The sequence below is a fragment of the Schistocerca cancellata genome, chromosome 3 (genome assembly GCF_023864275.1).
Source record: "Schistocerca cancellata isolate TAMUIC-IGC-003103 chromosome 3, iqSchCanc2.1, whole genome shotgun sequence".
NCBI lineage: Eukaryota > Metazoa > Arthropoda > Insecta > Orthoptera > Acrididae > Schistocerca > Schistocerca cancellata.
The window spans coordinates 165,615,698-165,637,321 of NC_064628.1; the positions used below are offsets into that span (position 1 = coordinate 165,615,698).

The 21,624-nt window shown below is 42.7% G+C and overlaps 1 protein-coding gene across 1 annotated transcript in view; it reads left to right on the plus strand.

Moving 5' to 3' along the window:
* The window catches only part of LOC126176631 (putative inorganic phosphate cotransporter), a 154,753-nt gene that overhangs the window by 36,944 nt on the left and 96,185 nt on the right, over positions 1-21,624 (plus strand). The window contains exons 2-3 of the mRNA XM_049923790.1: positions 967-1,187; positions 21,288-21,521. Coding sequence (XP_049779747.1) covers positions 999-1,187; positions 21,288-21,521 — 423 coding nt within the window. The 5' untranslated portion in view covers positions 967-998. The remainder of the gene's footprint in view (positions 1-966; positions 1,188-21,287; positions 21,522-21,624) is intronic.

The following is a 21,624-nucleotide window of genomic DNA, read 5'->3' on the forward strand; positions in this document are numbered from 1 at the left end:
AGATAGGGTAACATGAGGAGCTTCAAACAAGTCTTCGGACTGAAGACTACAACAGGACAGACATATCAGTTAAATAACTGAGAAGCTATTTACCGATTTCTTTGAGAAAACATGGACAGGTCATTATCAGAAAACATTCTGCAGTCGTTCCTACAACCGCAAGGAGATGGCTATCTCCAACAGCGCATTCTCCCTATTCGCTCTTGTTCCTTACCCAAATATGATATGTATGATCTTCGTCAACTCCTGTGTTCATCATCAATGACACATCTGACCCCGCCGGCTGCTGTGGCCGAGCGGTTCTTGGCACTTCATTCGGGAACCGCGCTGCTGCTACGGTCGCAGGTTCGAATCCTGCCTCGGGCATGGATGTGTGTGCTGTCCTCAGGTTAGTTAGGTTTAAGTGGTTCTACGTCTATGGGACTGATGACCTCAGATGTTAAGTCCCATAGTGCTTAGAGCCATTTGAACATCTGATCCCATTAAGGAAATATTAAATCTTTGTTGTATCGCACACTTCTTGAGGTATGATTGAAGGTTCTCTCAGCCCCAGACGTCGACATTGTTTTTTTCTTTTTTACTGCTCCACCTGCAAGAAATAATGATTCATAGGAAATATTCATCCACATTCCGTATTGATGAAATCGAGATACGCCCTCTCTGACAGCAATTCCAAGAGCGCTGTCGAGTACTTTCTGATAGATTGCACATTTCATCCAAAATTTTGCAGCATTTTCTCATGATCATTCTACATTAACAGCTAGTATCTGACTGCTTGCCAAATAGTGACTAAGAAAGCCTCTTCTAGCATACGGACAGGTTATCTCCTAGTCGAGCGCCATAACAGTAGCTAGTGTTAGTAACCTTAGCCATGTCCGAGTGTAGCTCTGCGCAGTGTTCATAATGACTTGTCGAGAGAGAGGGAAATGTAGTCTGCTTGAGTCAAAATGCCACCTGTGTGTGCAGGATGGTGGAAAGCACGCTACACCCTCCAGCTGATGGGCATGCTGGGCGTGGCGAACCTGTACGCCCTACGCGTCAACCTCTCGGTGGCCATAGTGACCATGGTCAACTTGACGGCGCTGGAGATCCGAGAGGCCAGGGACGGTCATCACCTGAACGGCTACGCCAACACCAGCACCGAAGACGTCTGTCCTGGAGAAATCTACGAACCGAGCACTGCGGACGTGAGTAACTCTCATTGTTCCAGCAGTTGTTAGTCTTTTCAAGTAGCGAAAAATTCACATGTGGAGCACTGGACTGAAGTATTGTGTGTGTTAAAGTTACCACAATTATAGATTCGCGATATAATCACTGCGGTAACTATGACCTGAAACAAAGCATTCTATACGAGTTCACTATATCGAATCAAAGTAGTCCTTCAAATACGGCATTTCTTTGCTCTTTTCAACCTGGAAGATTTAGTCCACGTCTATAGATCATTTCAAGAAAGTTTCAGGAAAATGACGAAACACCTATTTCCTTTATATCCAATTGGTAAAATGTCTTTCCAGCAGGTGCTCAACCATTTCCAGCGGAAAATTTCGCTGTTCTGGGTATAAACGATGGTGTGGTTTGGCGATGGTTATGTCCGATATGCATTGCATTTGGGATAGTCAACACTTGCCCGCAATGGCGTCATACCCACCTCTTGCTCATTACAACGCTATGAAACGGGTGTTGAACGTAAATTTCCATGCCTCAGTATGCTGCTGATATATTATTAATAAAGGACCCAAATGCATCCAAATCACACACACAAATGAGAAGAACTTTAGAAAGGATGAGTCGTGGTTCACAGCAAACAGCTTAATTCTTCAGAATGAGATTTTCACTCTGCAGCGGAGTGTGCGCTGATATGAAACTTCCTGGCAGATTAAAACTGTGTGCCCAACCGAGACTCGAACTCGGGACCTTTGCCTTTCGCGGGCAAGTGCTCTGCCATCTGAGCTACCGAAGCACGACTCACGCCCGATACTGGCAGAAGTAAAACTGTGGGTTCCGGGCGTGAGTCGTGCTTCGGTAGCTCAGATGGTAGAGCACTTGCCCGCGAAAGGCAAAGGTCCCGAGTTCGAGTCTCGGTTGGGCACACAGTTTTAATCTGCCAGGAAGTTTCAGCTTAATTCTTAATCGTACTGTATCTGATCCAGATAAAAATACAGTGCTTTCAGGTATTAGTATAGATGAATGAACATACAGTGAATCAAAGTTAGTGTTTGAAGTTCCTAGGAATCCACTTGGATAAAAAACTGAAGTGGCAACATTACATGGATCCTTCAACAAAAAACATGAGTAAGGGTCAACCCTTTTCAGCGCAGCGCTCGTCATGTGATTGTGTTGTATGTTTTACGTTTTTTTGTAACGCCTGCACGTTGTTGCAGTTTTCATCCACTATATACGGAATATTTCAAAACGGTTCATTCGATATCACCAGATTATATGTGCTACATCGGTAAAGATGACAGTCTGATGCGTAAGTTAAACTTTAGCCCAAGTTACTGCTATTATTTTGAAAAGAACCAATCAATTTTATGAGGGTGTAACTTTAACATGATGCACATAGAATCTTGAACTGCTTTCTGCAATTACGTTCAGGATCTATATTTTCATTACATTTCAAAAATGTTCAATTTATTCTTTCTTCACTTTTTTTTTGAGTCTGTAGACTTATGACTGATTTGATGCGGCCCGCCACGAATTTATCTCCAGTAGCAACCTCCCATCTCAGAGTATCTCAATGAGGGTTATTGCCTGATGTCTTAACAAATGTCCTTTCATATTGTCCGTTCTTCTTGCCAGAGTTTTCCATATGTTACTTTCTTTGTATATCTTGAGGAGAACCTTCTCAATACTTAACTTTTCATTTCACCCGATTTTCAATATTCTTCTGTAAGGTCACATATAGAACGCTTTGATTCTCTTCTGTTCTTTTTTACCTACAGTCTATGGTTCACTCCCACTCCCACACATTCTCAGAAATGTCTCCTCAAATTAAGGCCTATATCTGACATCAGCAGATTTTTCTTGGCCAAGAATGCCCTCTTTGCCAGTAATAGTCTGCTTTTTATATCCTGATTGCTTCATCTATCACGGATGTTTTTGCTTCCAAGGTAGCAGATTCCTTAGCTTTGTCTATTTTGTGATCATCAATCTTGATGTTAAGTTGCTTGCTGTTCCCTTTTCAGCTACTTGTCATTACTTTCGTTCTTCTTCGATTTACTGCCAGTCGCTAACCCAGACACACAAGAAACATCTAGACCATAGTCGAACTCATCCCACACTTCTGCAGACGCGTCTGGTATTACCGTATTCTGTGATATTGCTGCACGACGTTGCGGTTAACGGAAAGCTTTTGGAAAGGAAGGCGCGCCGCACAAACACACACACACACACACACACACACACACACACAAGCACACATACACACACACATGCGTGCACACACACATACACACATACACACACACACAGAGTCATTTATTGAAACGTCCCCTTAGAACATTTATACACGACTGTGCTTAAACTGACACACAATATTTTTTTGGCGCAACGCAATCTGACTTTCAGAAATCCCTACAAAGGAATGGCCCTGACTAACATTAACCTATACGTTTCACAAATCACTTACCTCACCAAAAATCTTCGTTACTCGAACTACTGCAATACAGCGAGCCTACTGCAATACAGCGAGCGCCACTACTGCCAGCTAAATAAAAGATTCAAATTACGGAAGTCACTAACTACTGATAGGGATAGTTAGCAAATGAAAGATTTTAATATAGAACAAACACTGTATTTACCTTAATAGTCATAATATATATAGCATCCAGTGTTACAAATTTCAAATCTCCTCCATTTCTCTCCCCACATCCACCACTGCTGGCGGCTCACCTCCCACTGCGCAACGCTACGCGCTGTTCACATCCAGCTGCCGCTGCCCAACACTACAATGGCAGACAACAATGTAAACTAGCCACAGACTGCACACAGCACAGCCAGTGATTTTCATATAGAGCGCTGCGTAACGTTGCCAATAAGAAAACATAAACAGCCTACTTACATAAAGAAAACATAAACAGCCTACTTACATAGCCCCCATGCTCCCCACAAAAAATTTTACAAATTGTTTTGGCCAGTGGCCAATAATGATTTGATAAAATTTTTCATAATTACAATAACAAAGATATCAAATGCAGACACTTATTGATACAATGTTGGTCAAAAGCTAAAATTTTCTCACAGTCCATAAATTACAGGTTTTTTTCACAAAGTCTCATTAGTAAAAGAAATTGCACACAGAAGTAGTGGATTTCCATGGAGGATTGAAGAAGTAGTCTTGTCCTTCCAACGGAAAGACAGTGCTGACTCTTGACATGCAGACAGGTAATGGGCCACAACAGAGCAAACCCACAGCAGAGTCAGTCGAAGTTGATGAATATTGGTAGGTAGGTCATCACAGAGTAGACCCACTGTAGTCCTGGTAGAGATTGTGGTATTGGTGGGCCACCAGAGGTGCAGACCCACTGCAGTCCTTGTAGAAATAATGGTACTGGTGAGTCAGCAAAGGTGTAGACCCACTGTAGTCCTTGTAGAAATAATGGTACTGGTGAGTCAGCAAAGATGCAGACCCACTGTAGTCCATGTAGAGATGGCCAGCAGCCACCTGTTGTGACTGTGCAGGTGCACAATCACCATTGAAGAGTCTTGCGGATAATATAGCAAGTCCATAACCACCACTTGTGCACTCACAAAATTTTTGGAATTGTCCTTAGAACCAGCAATGCTGTTATCCAGTTCCTTGCTGAATTAGTAACACACGTGTAAACACTAACAGTCCCAACTTCTCACATATTGTGCATTACTATGACCAACAGAAATGTGTGCAGTGAAATGAATGCTTGCAAGTTACTTAATTTGATGAACTGGTGTCAATTACAATATTATAACATGAGAATACAATTACAGAGGTACAAAATACATCATTAAAGAACATAACAATACAGATAACATTTGTGGTACAGGCTTTACAAAAGAATCGAACTAACATATACATCAGTGTCACAGGAATTATGACATGAGTACATACATAAAAGATCAGAATAACTTTTCAAACATCAACTTTACACATGAGCATTAAAACAAAACAGAATAAATAATGTCTAAGCATATTTACAAGGTAAATAACATATTATTAACGCAAATTATATTTGAGGCTAACAGTATTCCTCATCATAGTGAATGTAGTTGAGTATTAGAAAATTCTGCAACATAAATCATATTAGCTAAACATATAAAGACAGGAAGAACATACATACACAAGGGTACACAAACACATAGTGGGATAACACAAAAGGAAAGGACAGGGTTCGTTTTCAGTGTAACATTTGGTACTGCAGTCCATCCCAAAACTTCATTCCATAGATCTTTTGTCTTATTTCGACCTTTGCTTCCACCAAAAAAATCCTATCCAAGCATGCTTTCTGTATTTATATGTTCACATATTTCTTACCTCATTATTCATTTCCAAGAAAATCCTGCCTAGACCTGTTGTCCCTAAACCCTACTTTTTTTTGCTCATATCCTCTTTCAAAATACCTTTTTTTTGTTGGCCAAACCAGTTTCTTATAGCTTCTCAATGCATTTCTTTCAATTCATCATAGTTAGTTTCTTATATAGTCTACCCCTTCTTAAGCTAACTTAAATCTACTGAGCTCAGATGCTAAACTAAGGGACGAGGCAATGCAGCAACACAAAACAATTAACACAAACAGCAATGCAAGCAGCAGTAAATCTAAATTAACAGATAAAATGTAAAATTACAACTAATATGAGCCAATGTGCAGCAACAAGAAAAATAAATCAGTAGTAAAACTGGCTTAACAGCGTAATACAAAGTCAAATTCAGTAACACTATGCCTGGCAAACAGCAGCAGCAACTTATACCTAAACATGACATAGCTCAAGCAGAAAAAATATTACAGTAAAAACAACAATGCAGAAAAGGGAAATGTCTATTCACATCTTAATGTCTATGTAATTAAAGTGGTGCACCACAAAAACTAATTCTACAAAAATTACCAAGTACTTGAAAAGAAAATTATATATGCAGTTATTGTTATCAGTCCCTTCTTATTGTTCTTTCCATTCCAAAAGCTCCTTTTTCGAAGAATGTGGATCATAAAATAATTATTTGATAGATCTGTTGACAGAAAGTGTTCACATTAGCAAATGCATCTAAGTTTATTTTATAAAACTAAAGCTGCAACACAGCTGGAAACCAGATATTAAACAAAATGAGCAATCTCTCAACTACAAAGACAATAGATGTAAAATGTTTCTAATCATTTCAGTAGGCATTTTAGTAAATATCATAAATTACGAGCTCCACAGTATGCTTTCAACAAGGAAATGTCAATAGCGAGGACAATGGCCTCCCCTTTCTTTTTTTCTACCTGTGCCTCTGACGAGGCACTCACTAATGACTTGTTCTCCCGGCGTCTGACACAGCTGGGTGCCCACGACGCATTACGGGCAGGTGGTCACTTAACTTTCTTACGGAAATATTTATGACAGCAGTTTCCGCTACAGTGACAGTCTCACATACAAAATTTCACGGGTCGAGAATTTGCGTTGCAAATGTGTAGAAACAAAATCTTATGAATATAACAGTGTCCAAAACATTTTTGCCGGCATTGTGATACATTTACGCATTTACACACATTTCATAACTCTTACAAGTACGATTCTTGGTTTCCAACAACCTTTTTCACAAATCAGAGTGCCTAACCACTACTCCTTATTCCTTACCTTGTTACACACATACATATTCGTCGACATTCTTCAATATTTCATCATTATAAATATGTAGCGTAATCAAATTCCTCATATAACATAACATTAACCTATACATTTCACAAATCACTTACCTCACCAAAAATCTTCGTTACTCGAACTACTGCAATACAGCGAGCCTACTGCAATACAGCGAGCGCCACTACTGCCAGCTAAATAAAAGATTCAAACTACGGAAGTCACTAACTACTGATAGGGATAGTTAGCAAATGAAAGATTTTAATAGAGAACAAACACTGTATTTACCTTAATAGTCATAATATATATAGCATCCAGTGTTACAAATTTCAAATCTCCTCCATTTCTCTCCCTACATCCACCACTGCTGGCGGCCCACCTCCCACTGCCCAACGCTACGCGCTGTTCACATCCAGCTGCCGCTGCCCAACACTACAATGGCAGACAACAATGCAAACTAGCCACAGACTGCACACAGCACAGCCAGTGATTTTCATATAGAGCGCTACGTAACGTTGCCAATAAGAAAACATAAACAGCCTACTTACATAAAGAAAACATAAACAGCCTACTTACATTATATACCCCACAGGAAAGGTCACATATCCAGAATCAGGCGACATTTAAGGACAGTGGTTCTACGTGAGTTGCGTATACACCTTATAGTCGATCCCCCGTTGAGACAACGCATTGTCAAGAAATGCTCTTATATGCCTGTGCCAGTGTGGTGGTGCTCTGTCGAGCTGAAAAATTAAAAGGATTCATTCAGACCAGTCATTTAAAAATGCAGTAAATATATCAAGTAGCATGCGATAACCCATGTGGGTGAGGCAGAAAAGGATTCTTTGTGTGAACCAGTACCACACAGAGAAACAGAGTCTAATTAAAGAAACTAAGGATGAATCAACAAATAAATACTGCTTTCCAGGCTAATTTAACATACGAACCAAATGTGAATGGCCAGACATGCAGCGTAAGCTTGACAAAGTAAAACAAAGGCATAAATGCCAAAGAATGCCAATTTGTGAACTTCACAAATTGGGTTATGATATAAGTTCCCGACCGTGTTCTTCAGTGTTGGTTCTGACAGGAGCCACCCTATGATGTACAAGTGAGTGTTGGGGCAACAGGGGTATCAAGGCGTTTTGTTAGTGCTGTTTGCATACATTCAGGGGCAAACTTAACTGAATTATAATGTCTAGCTCCGTTAATTGGCTTGATTTATGATCCCCTGGGGATAACCTGTTCTTCTAAGGAACCTCCCACCTCTTCCCCTCATCCTCCTTCCCCCCAACCCTCTGGAAACCTCCAACGCTTTCTGTTGAAAGATGCAATCGCCATCCCTGAATTGCTCTTGAACAGTGGGAAGCAAGAAGGTGCTTAAAACATCAATATAGACCTGTGCTGTGATAGTGCCGCGCAAAACAAAACAACTTGCAAGCCCCCTCCATGAAAACCACGACCACACCATAACACCACCGCCTCCGAATTTTGTTGTTGGCACTACACACTCTGGCAGATGACGTTCACTGGGCATTCACCATACCCACATCCTGCCGATCGGATCGCCACATTGTATACTGTGATTCGTCACTCCACACAACGTTTTTTCCACTATTCATTCGTCCAATGTTTATGCTCCTTATAACAAGCGAGACGTCGTTTACCAACATGATGTGAGGTGTATGAGCATGAAATCGACCATGAAATCGACCATGAAATCCAAGTTTTCTCACCTCCTACCCTACTGTCATAGTACTTGCAGTGGATCCTGATGCAATTTGGAATTCCTGTGTGATGGTCTGGATAGATGTCTGCCTATTACACATTAAGACCCTCTTGATCTGTCAGTGGTCTCTGTCAGTTAATGGATGAGGTCAGCCTGTACGCTTTTGTGCTGCACGTGTCCCTCCACGTTTCCACTTCACTACCACAGCACAAACAGTGGACCTAGGGACGTTTAGGAGTGTGGAAATCTCGCGTACAGACGTGTGATACAAGTGACACTCAATCACCTGACCACGTTCGATGTCCGTGAGTTCCTCAGAGCACCCCATTCTGCTCTCTCATCATGTCTAATGACTACTGAGGTCACTGATATGGAGTGCCTGGCAGTAGGTGGCAGCACAATGCACCTAATATGAGAAAGGTATTTTTTTGATGGTGTCCGGATACCTTTGATCACGTAGTGTACAAACCCAAAGTGAGAAACAAGCAGCACGGAACTTCACAACAGAACATCAAGGAGATAACAGATGCAAACTCTGAGTTTATTGAATCAGTGGGTCTGAATTCCACATTGATTTTGGTCGATACAACTAATAATGTGGAATATGACATGTGTATTATATGCCAGGAATACTTCTCCCATAAATCTAATGCATCAACCACATTTAACAGGAATGATGAAGTTTGTTGACATTGTCACCCAACACCAAGACACTTTATCCCTACCATGTAAGAGTTCCAAAAATCTTGATGGATCATTTACGAAGAGGGATGGTACTGCTACAGTGGCATCAAACCTTACACGTAATGCTTTAGTATCCCTGTTTAACGAGATACGATATGGACTTAATGAGACCGAGACGGACTACACATGCATTGTAGGTATAAAACCAACTCTTGAGACGTATGTCTCTGCTTCTCACTCGGATCTGAACAATTTAGAAAATGAAACTTCCTGGCAGATTAAAACTGTGTGCCCGACCGAGACTCGAACTCGGGACCTTTGCCTTTCGCGGGCAAGTGCTCTACCAACTCAGTTGTGAAAACACACTTGACCTCTTAGCAACAAATAATCCTGAGTTAATAACGAGCATCGAAACCGATACAAGGACTAGTGAACACTAGGTTGTCGTAGCCAGACTGAATATTGTAATCTCCAAATCCTCCAAAAATAAACTAAAAATATACCTATTCAAAAACTCAGATAAAATTCACTTGACGCCTTCCTGGGAGACAATCTCCACTCATTCCAAAGCAATAATATAAGTGTAGACCAGATGTAGCTTGAATCCAAGGAAATAGTATCAGCAGCAATTGAGAGATTTATACCAAATAAATTAACAAACGACGGAGCTAATCCTCCTTGGTACACAAAACGGGTTAGAACACTGTTGCAGAAACAAGGAGACAAACATGCCAAATTGAAACAGACGCAAAATCCCCAAGATTGGCCATCTTTTACAGAAGCTCGAAATTTAGCGCGGACTTCAATGCGAGATGCTTATAACAGTTTCCACAACGAAATTTTGTCTCGAAACCTGATAGAAAATCCAAAGAGATTCTGGTCGTATGTGAAGTATGATAGTGGCAAGAAACAATCAATGCCTTCTCTGCGTGATAGCAATGAAGATACTATCGAAGATAGTGCTGTCAAAGCAGAGTTACGAAACACAGCCTTTCAAAATGCCTTCAAAAAAGAAGACGAAGGAGATATTCCAGAATTCGAATCGAGAACAGCTGCCAAATGAGTAACGTAGAAGTAAATATTCTCGGAGTAGTGAAGCAACTTAAATCACTTAATAAAGCAGGTCTTCTGGTACAGACTGTATACCAATTAGGATCCTTTCGGACTATGCTGATGCATTAGCCCCATACTTAAAATAAGATAAAACCGTTCGCTCAACGTAAGAACTGTACCCAAGGACTGGAAAGACGCACAGGACACACCAATATTCAAGAAAGATAGTAAGAGTAATCCACTTAATTACAGGCCCATATCGTTAACGTCTATATGCAGCAGAATTATGGAACATATATTATGTTCGAACATTATGTATTACCTCGAAGAAAACTGTCCATTTACACGCAGTCAACATGGACCTAGAAAACATCGTTCTTGCGAAACACAACTAGCTCTTTATTCCCGTTAAGTGTTGAGTGCTATTGACAAGGGATTTCAGATCGATTCTGTATTTCTGGATTTCCGGAAGGCTTTTGACACTGAACCGCACAAGCAGCTTGTAGTGAAATTGCGTGCTTATGGAATATCGTCTCAGTTATGTGACTGGATTTGTGATTTCCTGTCAGAGAGGTCACAGTTCGTACTAACTGACGGGAAGTCATCGAGTAAAACAGAAACGATTTCTGGAGTTCCCCAAGGTAGTGTTATAGGCCGTTTGCTGTTCCTTATCTGTATAAACGATTTGGGAGACAATCAGAGCAGCTATCTTAGGTTGTTTGCTGATAACGCTGTCCTTTATCGACTAATAAAGTCATCATAAGATGAAAACAAATTGCAAAACGATTTAGAAAAGGTATATGAATGATGTGAAAATTGGCAGTTGAACCTAAATAATGAAAAGTGTGAGGTCATCCATATGAGTGCTAAAAAGAATCTGTTGAACTTCAGCTACACGATAAATCAGCCTAATCTAAAGGCCATAAATTGAGTTAAATACCTAGGTATTACAGTTACGAACAACTTAAATTGGAAGGAAGACATAGAAAGTGTTGTGGGGAAGGCTAACCAAAGACTGCGTTTTATTGGCAGGACACTTATAAAATGTAACAGATCTACTAACGAGACTGCCTGCATTACGCTTGTCCATCCTCTTTTACAATAGTACTGATACCAGATAGGACTGACGGAGCACATCGAAAAAGTTCAAAGAAGGGCAGCACGTCTTATATAGTAGCGAAATATGGGAGAGAGTGTCACGGACATGGTACAGGATTTGGTATGGACATGACTAGAAGCAGGCGTTTTTCGTTGCGACGGAATCTTCTCACGAAATTCCAATCACCTACTTTCTCCTCCGAATGCGAAAATATTTTGTAGACACCGACCTACATATGGAGAAATGATCACCCCGATAAAATAAGGGAAATAAGAGGTGATACAGAAAGATATTGGTGTTCGTTCTTTCCACGCGCTATACGAGATTGGAATAATAGAGAATTGTGAAGGTGGTCCGATGAACCCTCTGCCAGGCTCTTAAAGGTGATTTGCAGAGTATCCATGTAGATGCAGATGTATATACAGATCTGATAATTGCAGGTTAGGTAATGCCAGAGTCTACATGAACTCCATATTTTACATATATCATAATTTACACCTGCAGTGGGATGAAAATGTATACAGTCTAGCATATGACATGTATGTGAGTTTCTGTGCTTCATACTGTGAAGGAGAAGGTTGTCTACTCAGTCCAGGGAAATTCAAGGAGCTGACGCCAATCGTTGTAGTAGTAGTGGAGCAATAGGGGTATCATGGCAATTTGTTAGTGTGGGGTCCATACATTTAGAGGCAAACTTGATTGATATATGACATCCTCAAAAATGATTCAAATGTCTCTGAGCACTATGGGACTCAACATCTGTGGTCATCAGTCACCTAGAACTTAGAACTACTTAAACCTAACTAACCTAAGGACATCACACACATCCATGCCCGAGGCAGGATTCGAACCTGCGACCATAGTGGTCACGCGGTTCCAGACTGACGTGCCTAGAACCGCACGGCCACACCGGCCGGCTATGACATCCTCCTTCTCCCCTTATCCTTCCATTCTAATAATTGATTTATGACCTGCTGGGGTAAACCCATCCTTCTGAGGAAGCTCCACAATCCTCTGCCTCCCCCTCCAACTACCTCCTTCCTCTGACACCCTTCAACTCTACTGCCTCCCACTCGCTGATACAAGTACACTTTCATGCCTGTTTTATTGGAATAGTCCCCTCCCACTCTATCAGTTTCATGATTAATTAATGAAACTGATCAATTAATCAACCCCTCCCCCTCTTTTAAATCCCAGCCTTCCTCTCTCCCACCTGGAAATCGGCGGGTTTGTGCTGGAGAGGCAGGATCTCATGATACAAAATTAAACTGCATAGCAGCAGGTACATTGTTTCTTTACACAATTAAGTTTTCAGGGTTAGGGTCTCCCTGTTTTGTCAGACGCAGGAACTGTACAATACATCACAAAAAAAGTAATTAAATCGATGTATTTTTTTCGGATTTTGCAAGTGATACATCAACATAGCTCACGACATATAATTACACCTATAAAAATCATTTGCACTGACCATAGGTCATTGCACGCCCACACCCTGACCGCTTCGCTGGGCTCCACAACACTCCAGCTGCCCCACATATTCCTTCATGCACAGGCCAGAAGATAGGACCCCACATAGCGCAGGCTCGAGCAGTGTGCAGACCAGAAGTCACACTAATCCCTGAACGAAACGTCAGCTAGCGGTAACCCTTTGATGTCGATACCTGGAAAACCACCTCTGATTCCTTCTTGATCGAATTCTGATTTGCTGTAACACATATGGCGGTTACGATGCAGCACTGCGAATACCACTGTACACGACATGTAAATAGTCGCTGACAGAGAGGATATTGAGAGTGTAATACAGTACATAAAACGGGATGAGAATCTAATATTAATGAGGAACTGGAACGAGGTATAGGGGAGGAGTAGAAGAAAAGGTTACAAGAGAATATGGGATTTGAATAAGGAATGAGAGAGGAGAAATACTAATTGAATTCCGTAATAAAATTGATCTAGTAATCACAAATGTTCAAGAATCGCAAGAGGAGGAGGTATACTTTGAAAATCCTGGGTGACACGGGAAGATTTCAGTTAGATTACATCATGATCAGACAGAAATTACGAAATCAGATACTAGATGGTAAGGCAAACCTAGGATTAGGTATAGACTCAGATCACAATGTAGTAGTGATGAAGAGTAGGCTGAAGTTTAGAGACTAGTCAGGAGAATTCAGTACACAAAGAAGTGGGATATGGAAGTACTAAGGAATGATGGGATACAATACCTTGAAGTTCTCTAAGGCAATAGAAAAGGCAATGAGGAATAGCTCAGTAGGCATTGCAGTTGAGGAGGAATGGACATCTGTAAAAAGCGCAGTCACAAAATTTGGAAAGAGAAACGTAGGTACAAATAAGGTAACTGTGAAGAAACCATCCGTAAGAGAACATATACTTCAGTTGATAGATGAAAGAAGGAAGTACCAAAATGTTCAACGAAATTCAGGAATACAGAAATACAAGTCGCTGAGGAATGACATAAATAGGAAGTGGAGGGAAGCTAAGACGAAATGGCTGCATGAAAAATGAGAAGAAATAATTGTTGGATGGACTGAATCAGCACATAAGAAAGCCAAAATAACCTTCGGTGAAAATCAAATCAAGGGTGGTAACATTAAGAGTGGAACGGGAATTCCACCGTTAAATGAAGAAGAGAGAGCACATAGGTGGAAAGAAGAAGTTGAAGGCCTCTGTGAGGGGGAAGACTTGTCTGGTGTGATAGAAGAAGAAACAGGAGTCTGTTTTGAAGAGATATGGGATCCAGTATTAGAATGAGAGTTTAAGAGAGCTTTGGAGGAGTTAAAATCAAAATTGGCAGAAGGGATAGATAACATTCGATCAGAATTTCTGATTTCATTGGCGGAAGTGGAAACAAAACGACTATTCATGTTGATATGTAGAATGTACAAGTCTGGCTTTCGGAAAAATATCATCCACACAATTTCGAAGACTGCTAGAGCTGACAAGTGCGAGAATTGTCGCACAATCAGATTAACAGCTTATGCAGCCAAGCTGCTGACAACAGACGAACGCAAAAGAAAATTGTTGAGAATGTTTTAGATGACTGTCAGGTTGGCCTTGTGGAAGGTAAAGGTACCATAGTAGCGGCTGATAACGGAAGCAAGACTATATAAAAATCAAGGCACATTCACAAGATTTGTCGACGTGGAAAATGCGTTCGACAATGTAAAATGGTGCAAGATGTTCGAAAGTATGTGAAAAATAGGATTAAGCTATAGGGAGAGAGGGGGACAGGTAACATAAAATATGTACAAGAGACAAGAGAGAATACTAAGAGTGGACGATCAAGAAAGATGTGCTCGGTTTAAAAGGGGTGTAAGATTTGAATGTAGTCTTTCGCCAGTACTATTCAATCTATACATTGAAAAATCAATGATGGAAATAAAAGAAAGATCCAGGAATGGGATTAAAATTCAAGGTGAAATAATGTCAATGATACGAAGCACTGATTACATTACAGAATAAGGATTGAGAGTAAATCAAAGAAAGACGAACGTAATGAGGAATAACATAAATGAAAGCAGCAAGAAACTTAACATCAGGATTGATTGTCACGGGGTAGATGAATTTAACAGTTCTAATACCAAGAAGGCAACAAAACCAATGACAGACGGAGCAATGAGGACATCATCAGGAATACAGAAATACAAGTCGCTGAGGAATGACATAAATAGGAAGTGCAGGTAAGCTGAGACGAAATGGCTGCATGAAAATCGTGAAGAAATCGAGAAAGAAATGATTGTTGGAACACTGAACAAAAGCTAAATCCTGGCCAAGAGAAGTCTACTAGTATCAAACATAGGCTTTAATTTGAGGAAGATATTTCTGAGAGTGTACGTTTAGACCACAGCATTCTATGGTAGTGAAACATGGCCTACAGGAAAAGTGGAGCAGATGGAACTCGAAGCATTTTAGATGTGGTGCTCCAAACGAATGTTGAAAATTAGGTGGACTGATAAGGGAAGGAATGAGCAGCTTCTGTGCAGAATCTGAGAGGAAAGGCATAAGTGTAAAACACTGGCAAGGAGAAGGGGCAGGATGCTAGGACATGTGTTAAGACATCAGGGAGTAATTTCCAAGGTACTAGAGAGCAAAAACTGTAGAGGAGTACAGAGATTGGAATATAGACTGTAAACAATTAAGGATGTAAGTTGCAAGTTCTACCCTGAGATGAAGAGGTTGGCACAGGAGAGGAATAGGAATTTGTAGCAGCTGCATCAAACCAGTCGGAAGACAGACAACTCAAAAAAAGGAGAGAGAGAGGAAAAAAAAGAGGGAGAGAGACAGGGCTCTCGTGCCATTATGGTGCATACCCTTAGCTAATAACCTCTTTGTTCTGTGGGACAATACCAGAAGTATTATCGGCCATATGTGAGGACATGTCGAATACACTACTGTCGTACTTCATTAACTCATAAGGATCACAGATCTTCACCTAGTAGATGAAGCTATGTGTACCCATATACAGTAATTTAGGATCTGCAGAATGCGCTTTCGCAAACTCATAGTAGAATCGATTCATGTGAAGTTTGGATAGGTCTTGTAAGCACATTCCGACACAGAACGGCTTCGTGAACTGTACTGCATTTTTCGCCATCACTACTGAAACGTAGTTCTTATTGAATATGGTGACCCACTTACGTCATAACGTCCATCCCACTCTATTCTAATCAAAATTTCACGTTGTTCCCTCAAATTCACCATTGTTTTGCCGAAAATTTAATTATTCATTAATTTGTAAAAAAATTTTCTCAAAGCCACTCACCTTGAAAGCTCTCTGTCTCGTATTCTAATCAATATAGCCCTTCAACCAGAGGGACCGTTTTAAGGAGATGGACCAGGGTTTCTAACCAGCTTTATCACTAAGCTGAGACACTGTTGGAGATCACAATAATGAGTAATGTGTCTCAGCGTATTGCCCAGCTGTGTCGTCAGTTTTGGGGTGGAACATCCTCGTGGACGTAATTAGTCCGGACACAGTGGCAAATTGGCATGTGCACCTTGCAAACTAATGGTGTATGTGGGTTCTGCCTCCACTACATACCCTACATCAGAATCAGTCGCCATACCCTGACCCACTTGCCTCAGAGAGGGTGCCCACGGACCCCAGAGACCTGGCATGGGCATAGTGACGGGGGAACAGCAGCGGCGGCGGCGGCAGGGGCTTCTCATGGGGCAACTAGTGGCTCCCTTGCCGGCGAGGCATGCCACACCGAACCTCCTGTTGACAGTTGTTCCTTGCCGCCGCTGCCGCGCGACAGTGTACTGCATGGGCGCTGCCGCTGTAGAGAAAGAATTATGAAGACAATCAAGTACAACGTTCCAGACATCGCCAACTGCTGTTGCTGCAAGGAAAGGAAGAACACAGATTATTACTACATGGAAGCAGAGTGAGTATGTATTACTTATTTCGCTCTGGCTCATTCGAATCCCCCTCAGGTCATCCAGCATCTCCTCAGGCCAGTGGAGGTCTTCCTCCCATTTGCTCCACGCACTATGGCATTTCGTTCTCGCCTGGATTGGGGAAGAGCCATCTGTCCATCTCACTGATATAGCCTAAAACTACATACTGTTTTTTAATAATAAAAACATATATACACCCTAGAAAACTACGAGGAAAAAAATTTCTCATACAGGAGATCTACGATTGCTCGTGCTTATCCTCGGCACATATCCCTCTTCTTCTACTGTGAAACAGTCTACAACAACAACAAAGAATGTCAACCATAGTACATAAGCGATGAAATTCTCATCAAACAGCAAAATATTACGTACACACAGTACTATGAAGAACAAAAATATTTGTAGTACTTACAATGCCGATGCTGCTGCTACTGCTGGCTTTCAGCAGCCAGCTCACCAATCATTTTCTGGCCACATACTGAAACAATAAGACAAGATATACTAAATGCTACGAAATTCTTAGCGTAAAAAGTAACATTTATTGATTTTTATTTTCGAAATAATATCCAATAGTAAAGACTCAGTAACTGACCGCCAAATACCACCTGCATATTACATACACTCCCGGAAATGGAAAAAAGAACACATTGGCACCGGTGTGTCAGACACACCATACTTTCTCCGGACACTGCGAGAGGGCTGTACAAGCAATGATCACACGCACGGCACAGCGGACACACCAGGAACCGCGGTGTTGGCCGTCGAATGGCGCTAGCTGCGCAGCATTTGTGCACCGCCGCCGTCAGTGTCAGCCAGTTTGCCGTGGCATACGGAGCTCCATCGCAGTCTTTAACACTGGTAGCATGCCGCGACAGCGTGGACGTGAACCGTATGTGCAGTTGACGGACTTTGAGCGAGGGCGTATAGTGGGCATGCGGGAGGCCGGGTGGACGTACCGCCGAATTGCTCAACACGTGGGGCGTGAGGTCTCCACAGTACATCGATGTTGTCGCCAGTGGTCGGCGGAAGGTGCACGTGCCCGTCGACCTGGGACCGGACCGCAGCGACGCACGGATGCACGCCAAGACCGTCGGATCCTACGCAGTGCCGTAGGGGACCGCACCGCCACTTCCCAGCAAATTAGGGACACTGTTGCTCCTGGGGTATCGGCGAGGACCATTCGCAACCGTCTCCATGAAGCTGGGCTACGGCCCCGCACACCGTTAGGCCGTCTTCCGCTCACGCCCCAACATCGTGCAGCCCGCCTCCAGTGGTGTCGCGACAGGCGTGAATGGAGGGACGAATGGAGACGTGTCGTCTTCAGCGATGAGAGTCGCTTCTGCCTTGGTGCCAATGATGGTCGTATGCGTGTTTGGCGCCGTGCAGGTGAGCGCCACAATCAGGACTGCATACGACCGAGGCACACAGGGCCAACACCCGGCATCATGGTGTGGGGAGCGATCTCCTACACTGGCCGTACACCACTGGTGATCGTCGAGGGGACACTGAATAGTGCACGGTACATCCAAACCGTCATCGAACCCATCGTTCTACCATTCCTAGACCGGCAAGGGAACTTGCTGTTCCAACAGGACAATGCACGTCCGCATGTATCCCGTGCCACCCAACGTGCTCTAGAAGGTGTAAGTCAACTACCCTGGCCAGCAAGATCTCCGGATCTGTCCCCCATTGAGCATGTTTGGGACTGGATGAAGCGTCGTCTCACGCGGTCTGCACGTCCAGCACGAACGCTGGTCCAACTGAGGCGCCAGGTGGAAATGGCATGGCAAGCCGTTCCACAGGACTACATCCAGCATCTCTACGTTCGTCTCCATGGGAGAATAGCAGCCTGCATTGCTGCGATAGGTGGATATACACTGTACTAGTGCCGACATTGTGCATGCTCTGTTGCATGTGTCTATGTGCCTGTGGTTCTGTCAGTGTGATCATGTGATGTATCTGACCTCAGGAATGTGTCAATAAAGTTTCCCCTTCCTGGGACAATGAATTCACGGTGTTCTTATTTCAATTTCCAGGAGTGTATATGAAGAAAAAGTATATATACTACTTACGAAGCTGTTGCTACTGCTGCTGCCACTGATGTATCTCACCATTCATTTAACCCACAGTTTGGTGTATATATGCTGAAACAAGAAGATGAAATGTATTTAATACCGCAACTACGAACTTATTATTCAAAGAAAGAGTTAAATTTGCCTATTTGAATGTTAACTTGCCAAGTATGTCCCACTGCCTCCGGCTTTTGTCACCACTGGCACTGCCACTGCTACTTGATGCCACTGATCGCTTCATTTTTCCAAATAAGAAACTGGTAGCGCACACCAGCAAAAGGACGACCTGAGCAGCGGTGAAAAGCAGCAGAATGAGGCCAGGGGTGGAGGGGTAGACTCAAGTTATGCCCACTAATTAGGCGGGAACCAATCAGACTGCAGTATTCTGAGGAGGGATGAAAACCTAAGTTTGCTTGTTTCGACCAGTTGGTTCACGCATAAATGGGAACTTGAAATTGAGTGGAGGTGGTTTCCAAGGTGTCAAATACCAAAGGGTTGTCGCCACGTGCAGCTGTTCTTCAGGGATTAGAGTGACTTCCAGTATTCACACCACGTGAGCTGGCGCAGTGTGTCGGCCTGTGTGTGCAGGAATATGTGAGGCGGCTGGCGTGTGGTGCAGCCCAGATAAGTGGTTGGGGCATGGGTATGCAGTGCCCTGTGGTCTGTGCGAAAGATTTTTTAACAGTTTAATTAACTGTGATGAGTTAAGTTGAGAGTATTTCTCATGTGATTGAAAAAAAGTAATCGATTTAATTACTTGATTTCAATGTATTTTACAAGACCTGCAGCAGAGAAGATGAGAAACAGAGATTTAACCCCTGATAGTTGAATTTTATAAATAAATAATGCTATGTAATTGAATTTCGTATTGTGATACCCTTCTTCTCCAGCATATACCCGCCAGTAACCAGGCGAGGGAGGGGAGTAGAGCGCTGACCTATTTAAAAGAGGGGGAGGGGTTAAGTAATTGACCAATTTAATTAATTAGTCATCAGATTCATAGAGTTGGATGGGGCTATTCGAATAACCGAGGCCTGAAACTGTGCTTGTACCGGCGAGGGTGAGTGGGGAGGGTTTGAGGTTTCCAGAGGGTGTGGGGATGAAAGAGCGGCAGGGGGAGGTGTCGCGGGTTTCTCATAAGTACACATTATTCTCAAAGGCCTATAAATCAACCCCCAGGGAGTCAGAAGCCACTTAACACAATAAGATAAGGGTAGCGGGTCATTGTCCTGATTTTGTGTAACTCACATTAACAAAATTCCCTGATACTCCTGTTGCCCTATAATGAGGTGTGTCACTGCGTTTCTCGCAGCAGGCTGTTGGCCGGTCTTACTGGGTGTCAACGATGTGTGGCGGGATGGGCGGTTAGATAGCAAGTTAATTTTGAAGATCACAAGTTGGCATTCTTCGGAATTTATGCCTTCATTTTACTTTCTTAAGCCTATCCCACATGTATGACTGTTCACAGTTGGTTCATAGGTTATGTTAGTGTAGCTATGAATGTTTACTTGTTGACTCGTTCTTTTTTTCGGCTAGGGCCCTTTTACCCAGTGGGGTGCTGGTGGATTCTAAGAAAGTTATTGTGCCTCACCCGCACAAGATCTCCCAAGCTGCTTGATAAAATTGGTGGATTTTGTTACACGTTCACATATAAATAGACCTTATTAATACATATTAATTTTACGTGGTGTCCCTCTTAGTTTCCCTTGTTTTTTAGTAGTGCCTGAAGATGGGATTTACGTCGTGAAACCCGGTCGTGTGTACGCTGGATAACCAGCGGTTGTGAATGTCCCACAAAGAGTACACTTAAGAACTGCCTGAATCTCGTCCGCCATGACAAGTAGATTTTTATAGACTACGTGCAAAACTGTGTTGACTGCGGCCTACGTCTTATGCGAGCATCCAGCGACAACGTGCAGATCTCTTGTCACACAAAAAAAAACAGTCTTCAACTGCAGGTGCCATAGTCGAATACTGTAGGAGCTGTAGAGCTATACTCTCGACAAATAAAACGACTCAGAGTTACTGAATTGTGCCTGATGAAACGGAGGACGCAAAACGCCCTTTGTTACTGTATTACCGCCAACTTGAGTCAACGCAGTTTCGGTAATGAACGACCAAGCAAGTCAGATAGCTGCATCTGGTGAATGATTATCGGCGACCACCTGAACTAGCAGCTTGTAATTGGTGGGTCTGAGTAAACTTTTACTTTCTATGCGTGTTTTAAATTCCACCCAAGTTTCTACCTTTATTCATGCAGAAGCTGCTCTTTTGTGACACCGAATAAACCTTTTTGGAATACCATATACATTTCACGTATCGTCATTGTAATAAATTTTGCGTTAATTTGTGAATAAAGTGATAAGATGCGCAGTAGTGTGATGTTAGGTAACACTGCACCGTGCTGCGCTGCTTGCAGTCTGGTGAATTCCTGTGGAACGAGGAGCGCCAGGGCTACATGCTGGCCGGCTTCTTCTACGGCTACGCCCTGGGGCAGCTGCCGGGCGGCATCCTGGCAGAGAAGTTCGGCGGGAAGCTGGTGTTCGGGCTGGGCACATTCCTCACCGGGGTCCTCACCATCGTCAGCCCGTTCGCCGTCTGGCTGCACGAGGACCTCTTCTTCGCTGTGCGCTTGCTCGAAGGCCTAGCCGAGGTAAGCCCTGCCGAATATGATGTATGTGCAGTCTTTCTACAGTTGTGGAGGGATGTAGTTTGTACTTCTTTGCCATCTAAAAACATTATATTTACAGTTGAGG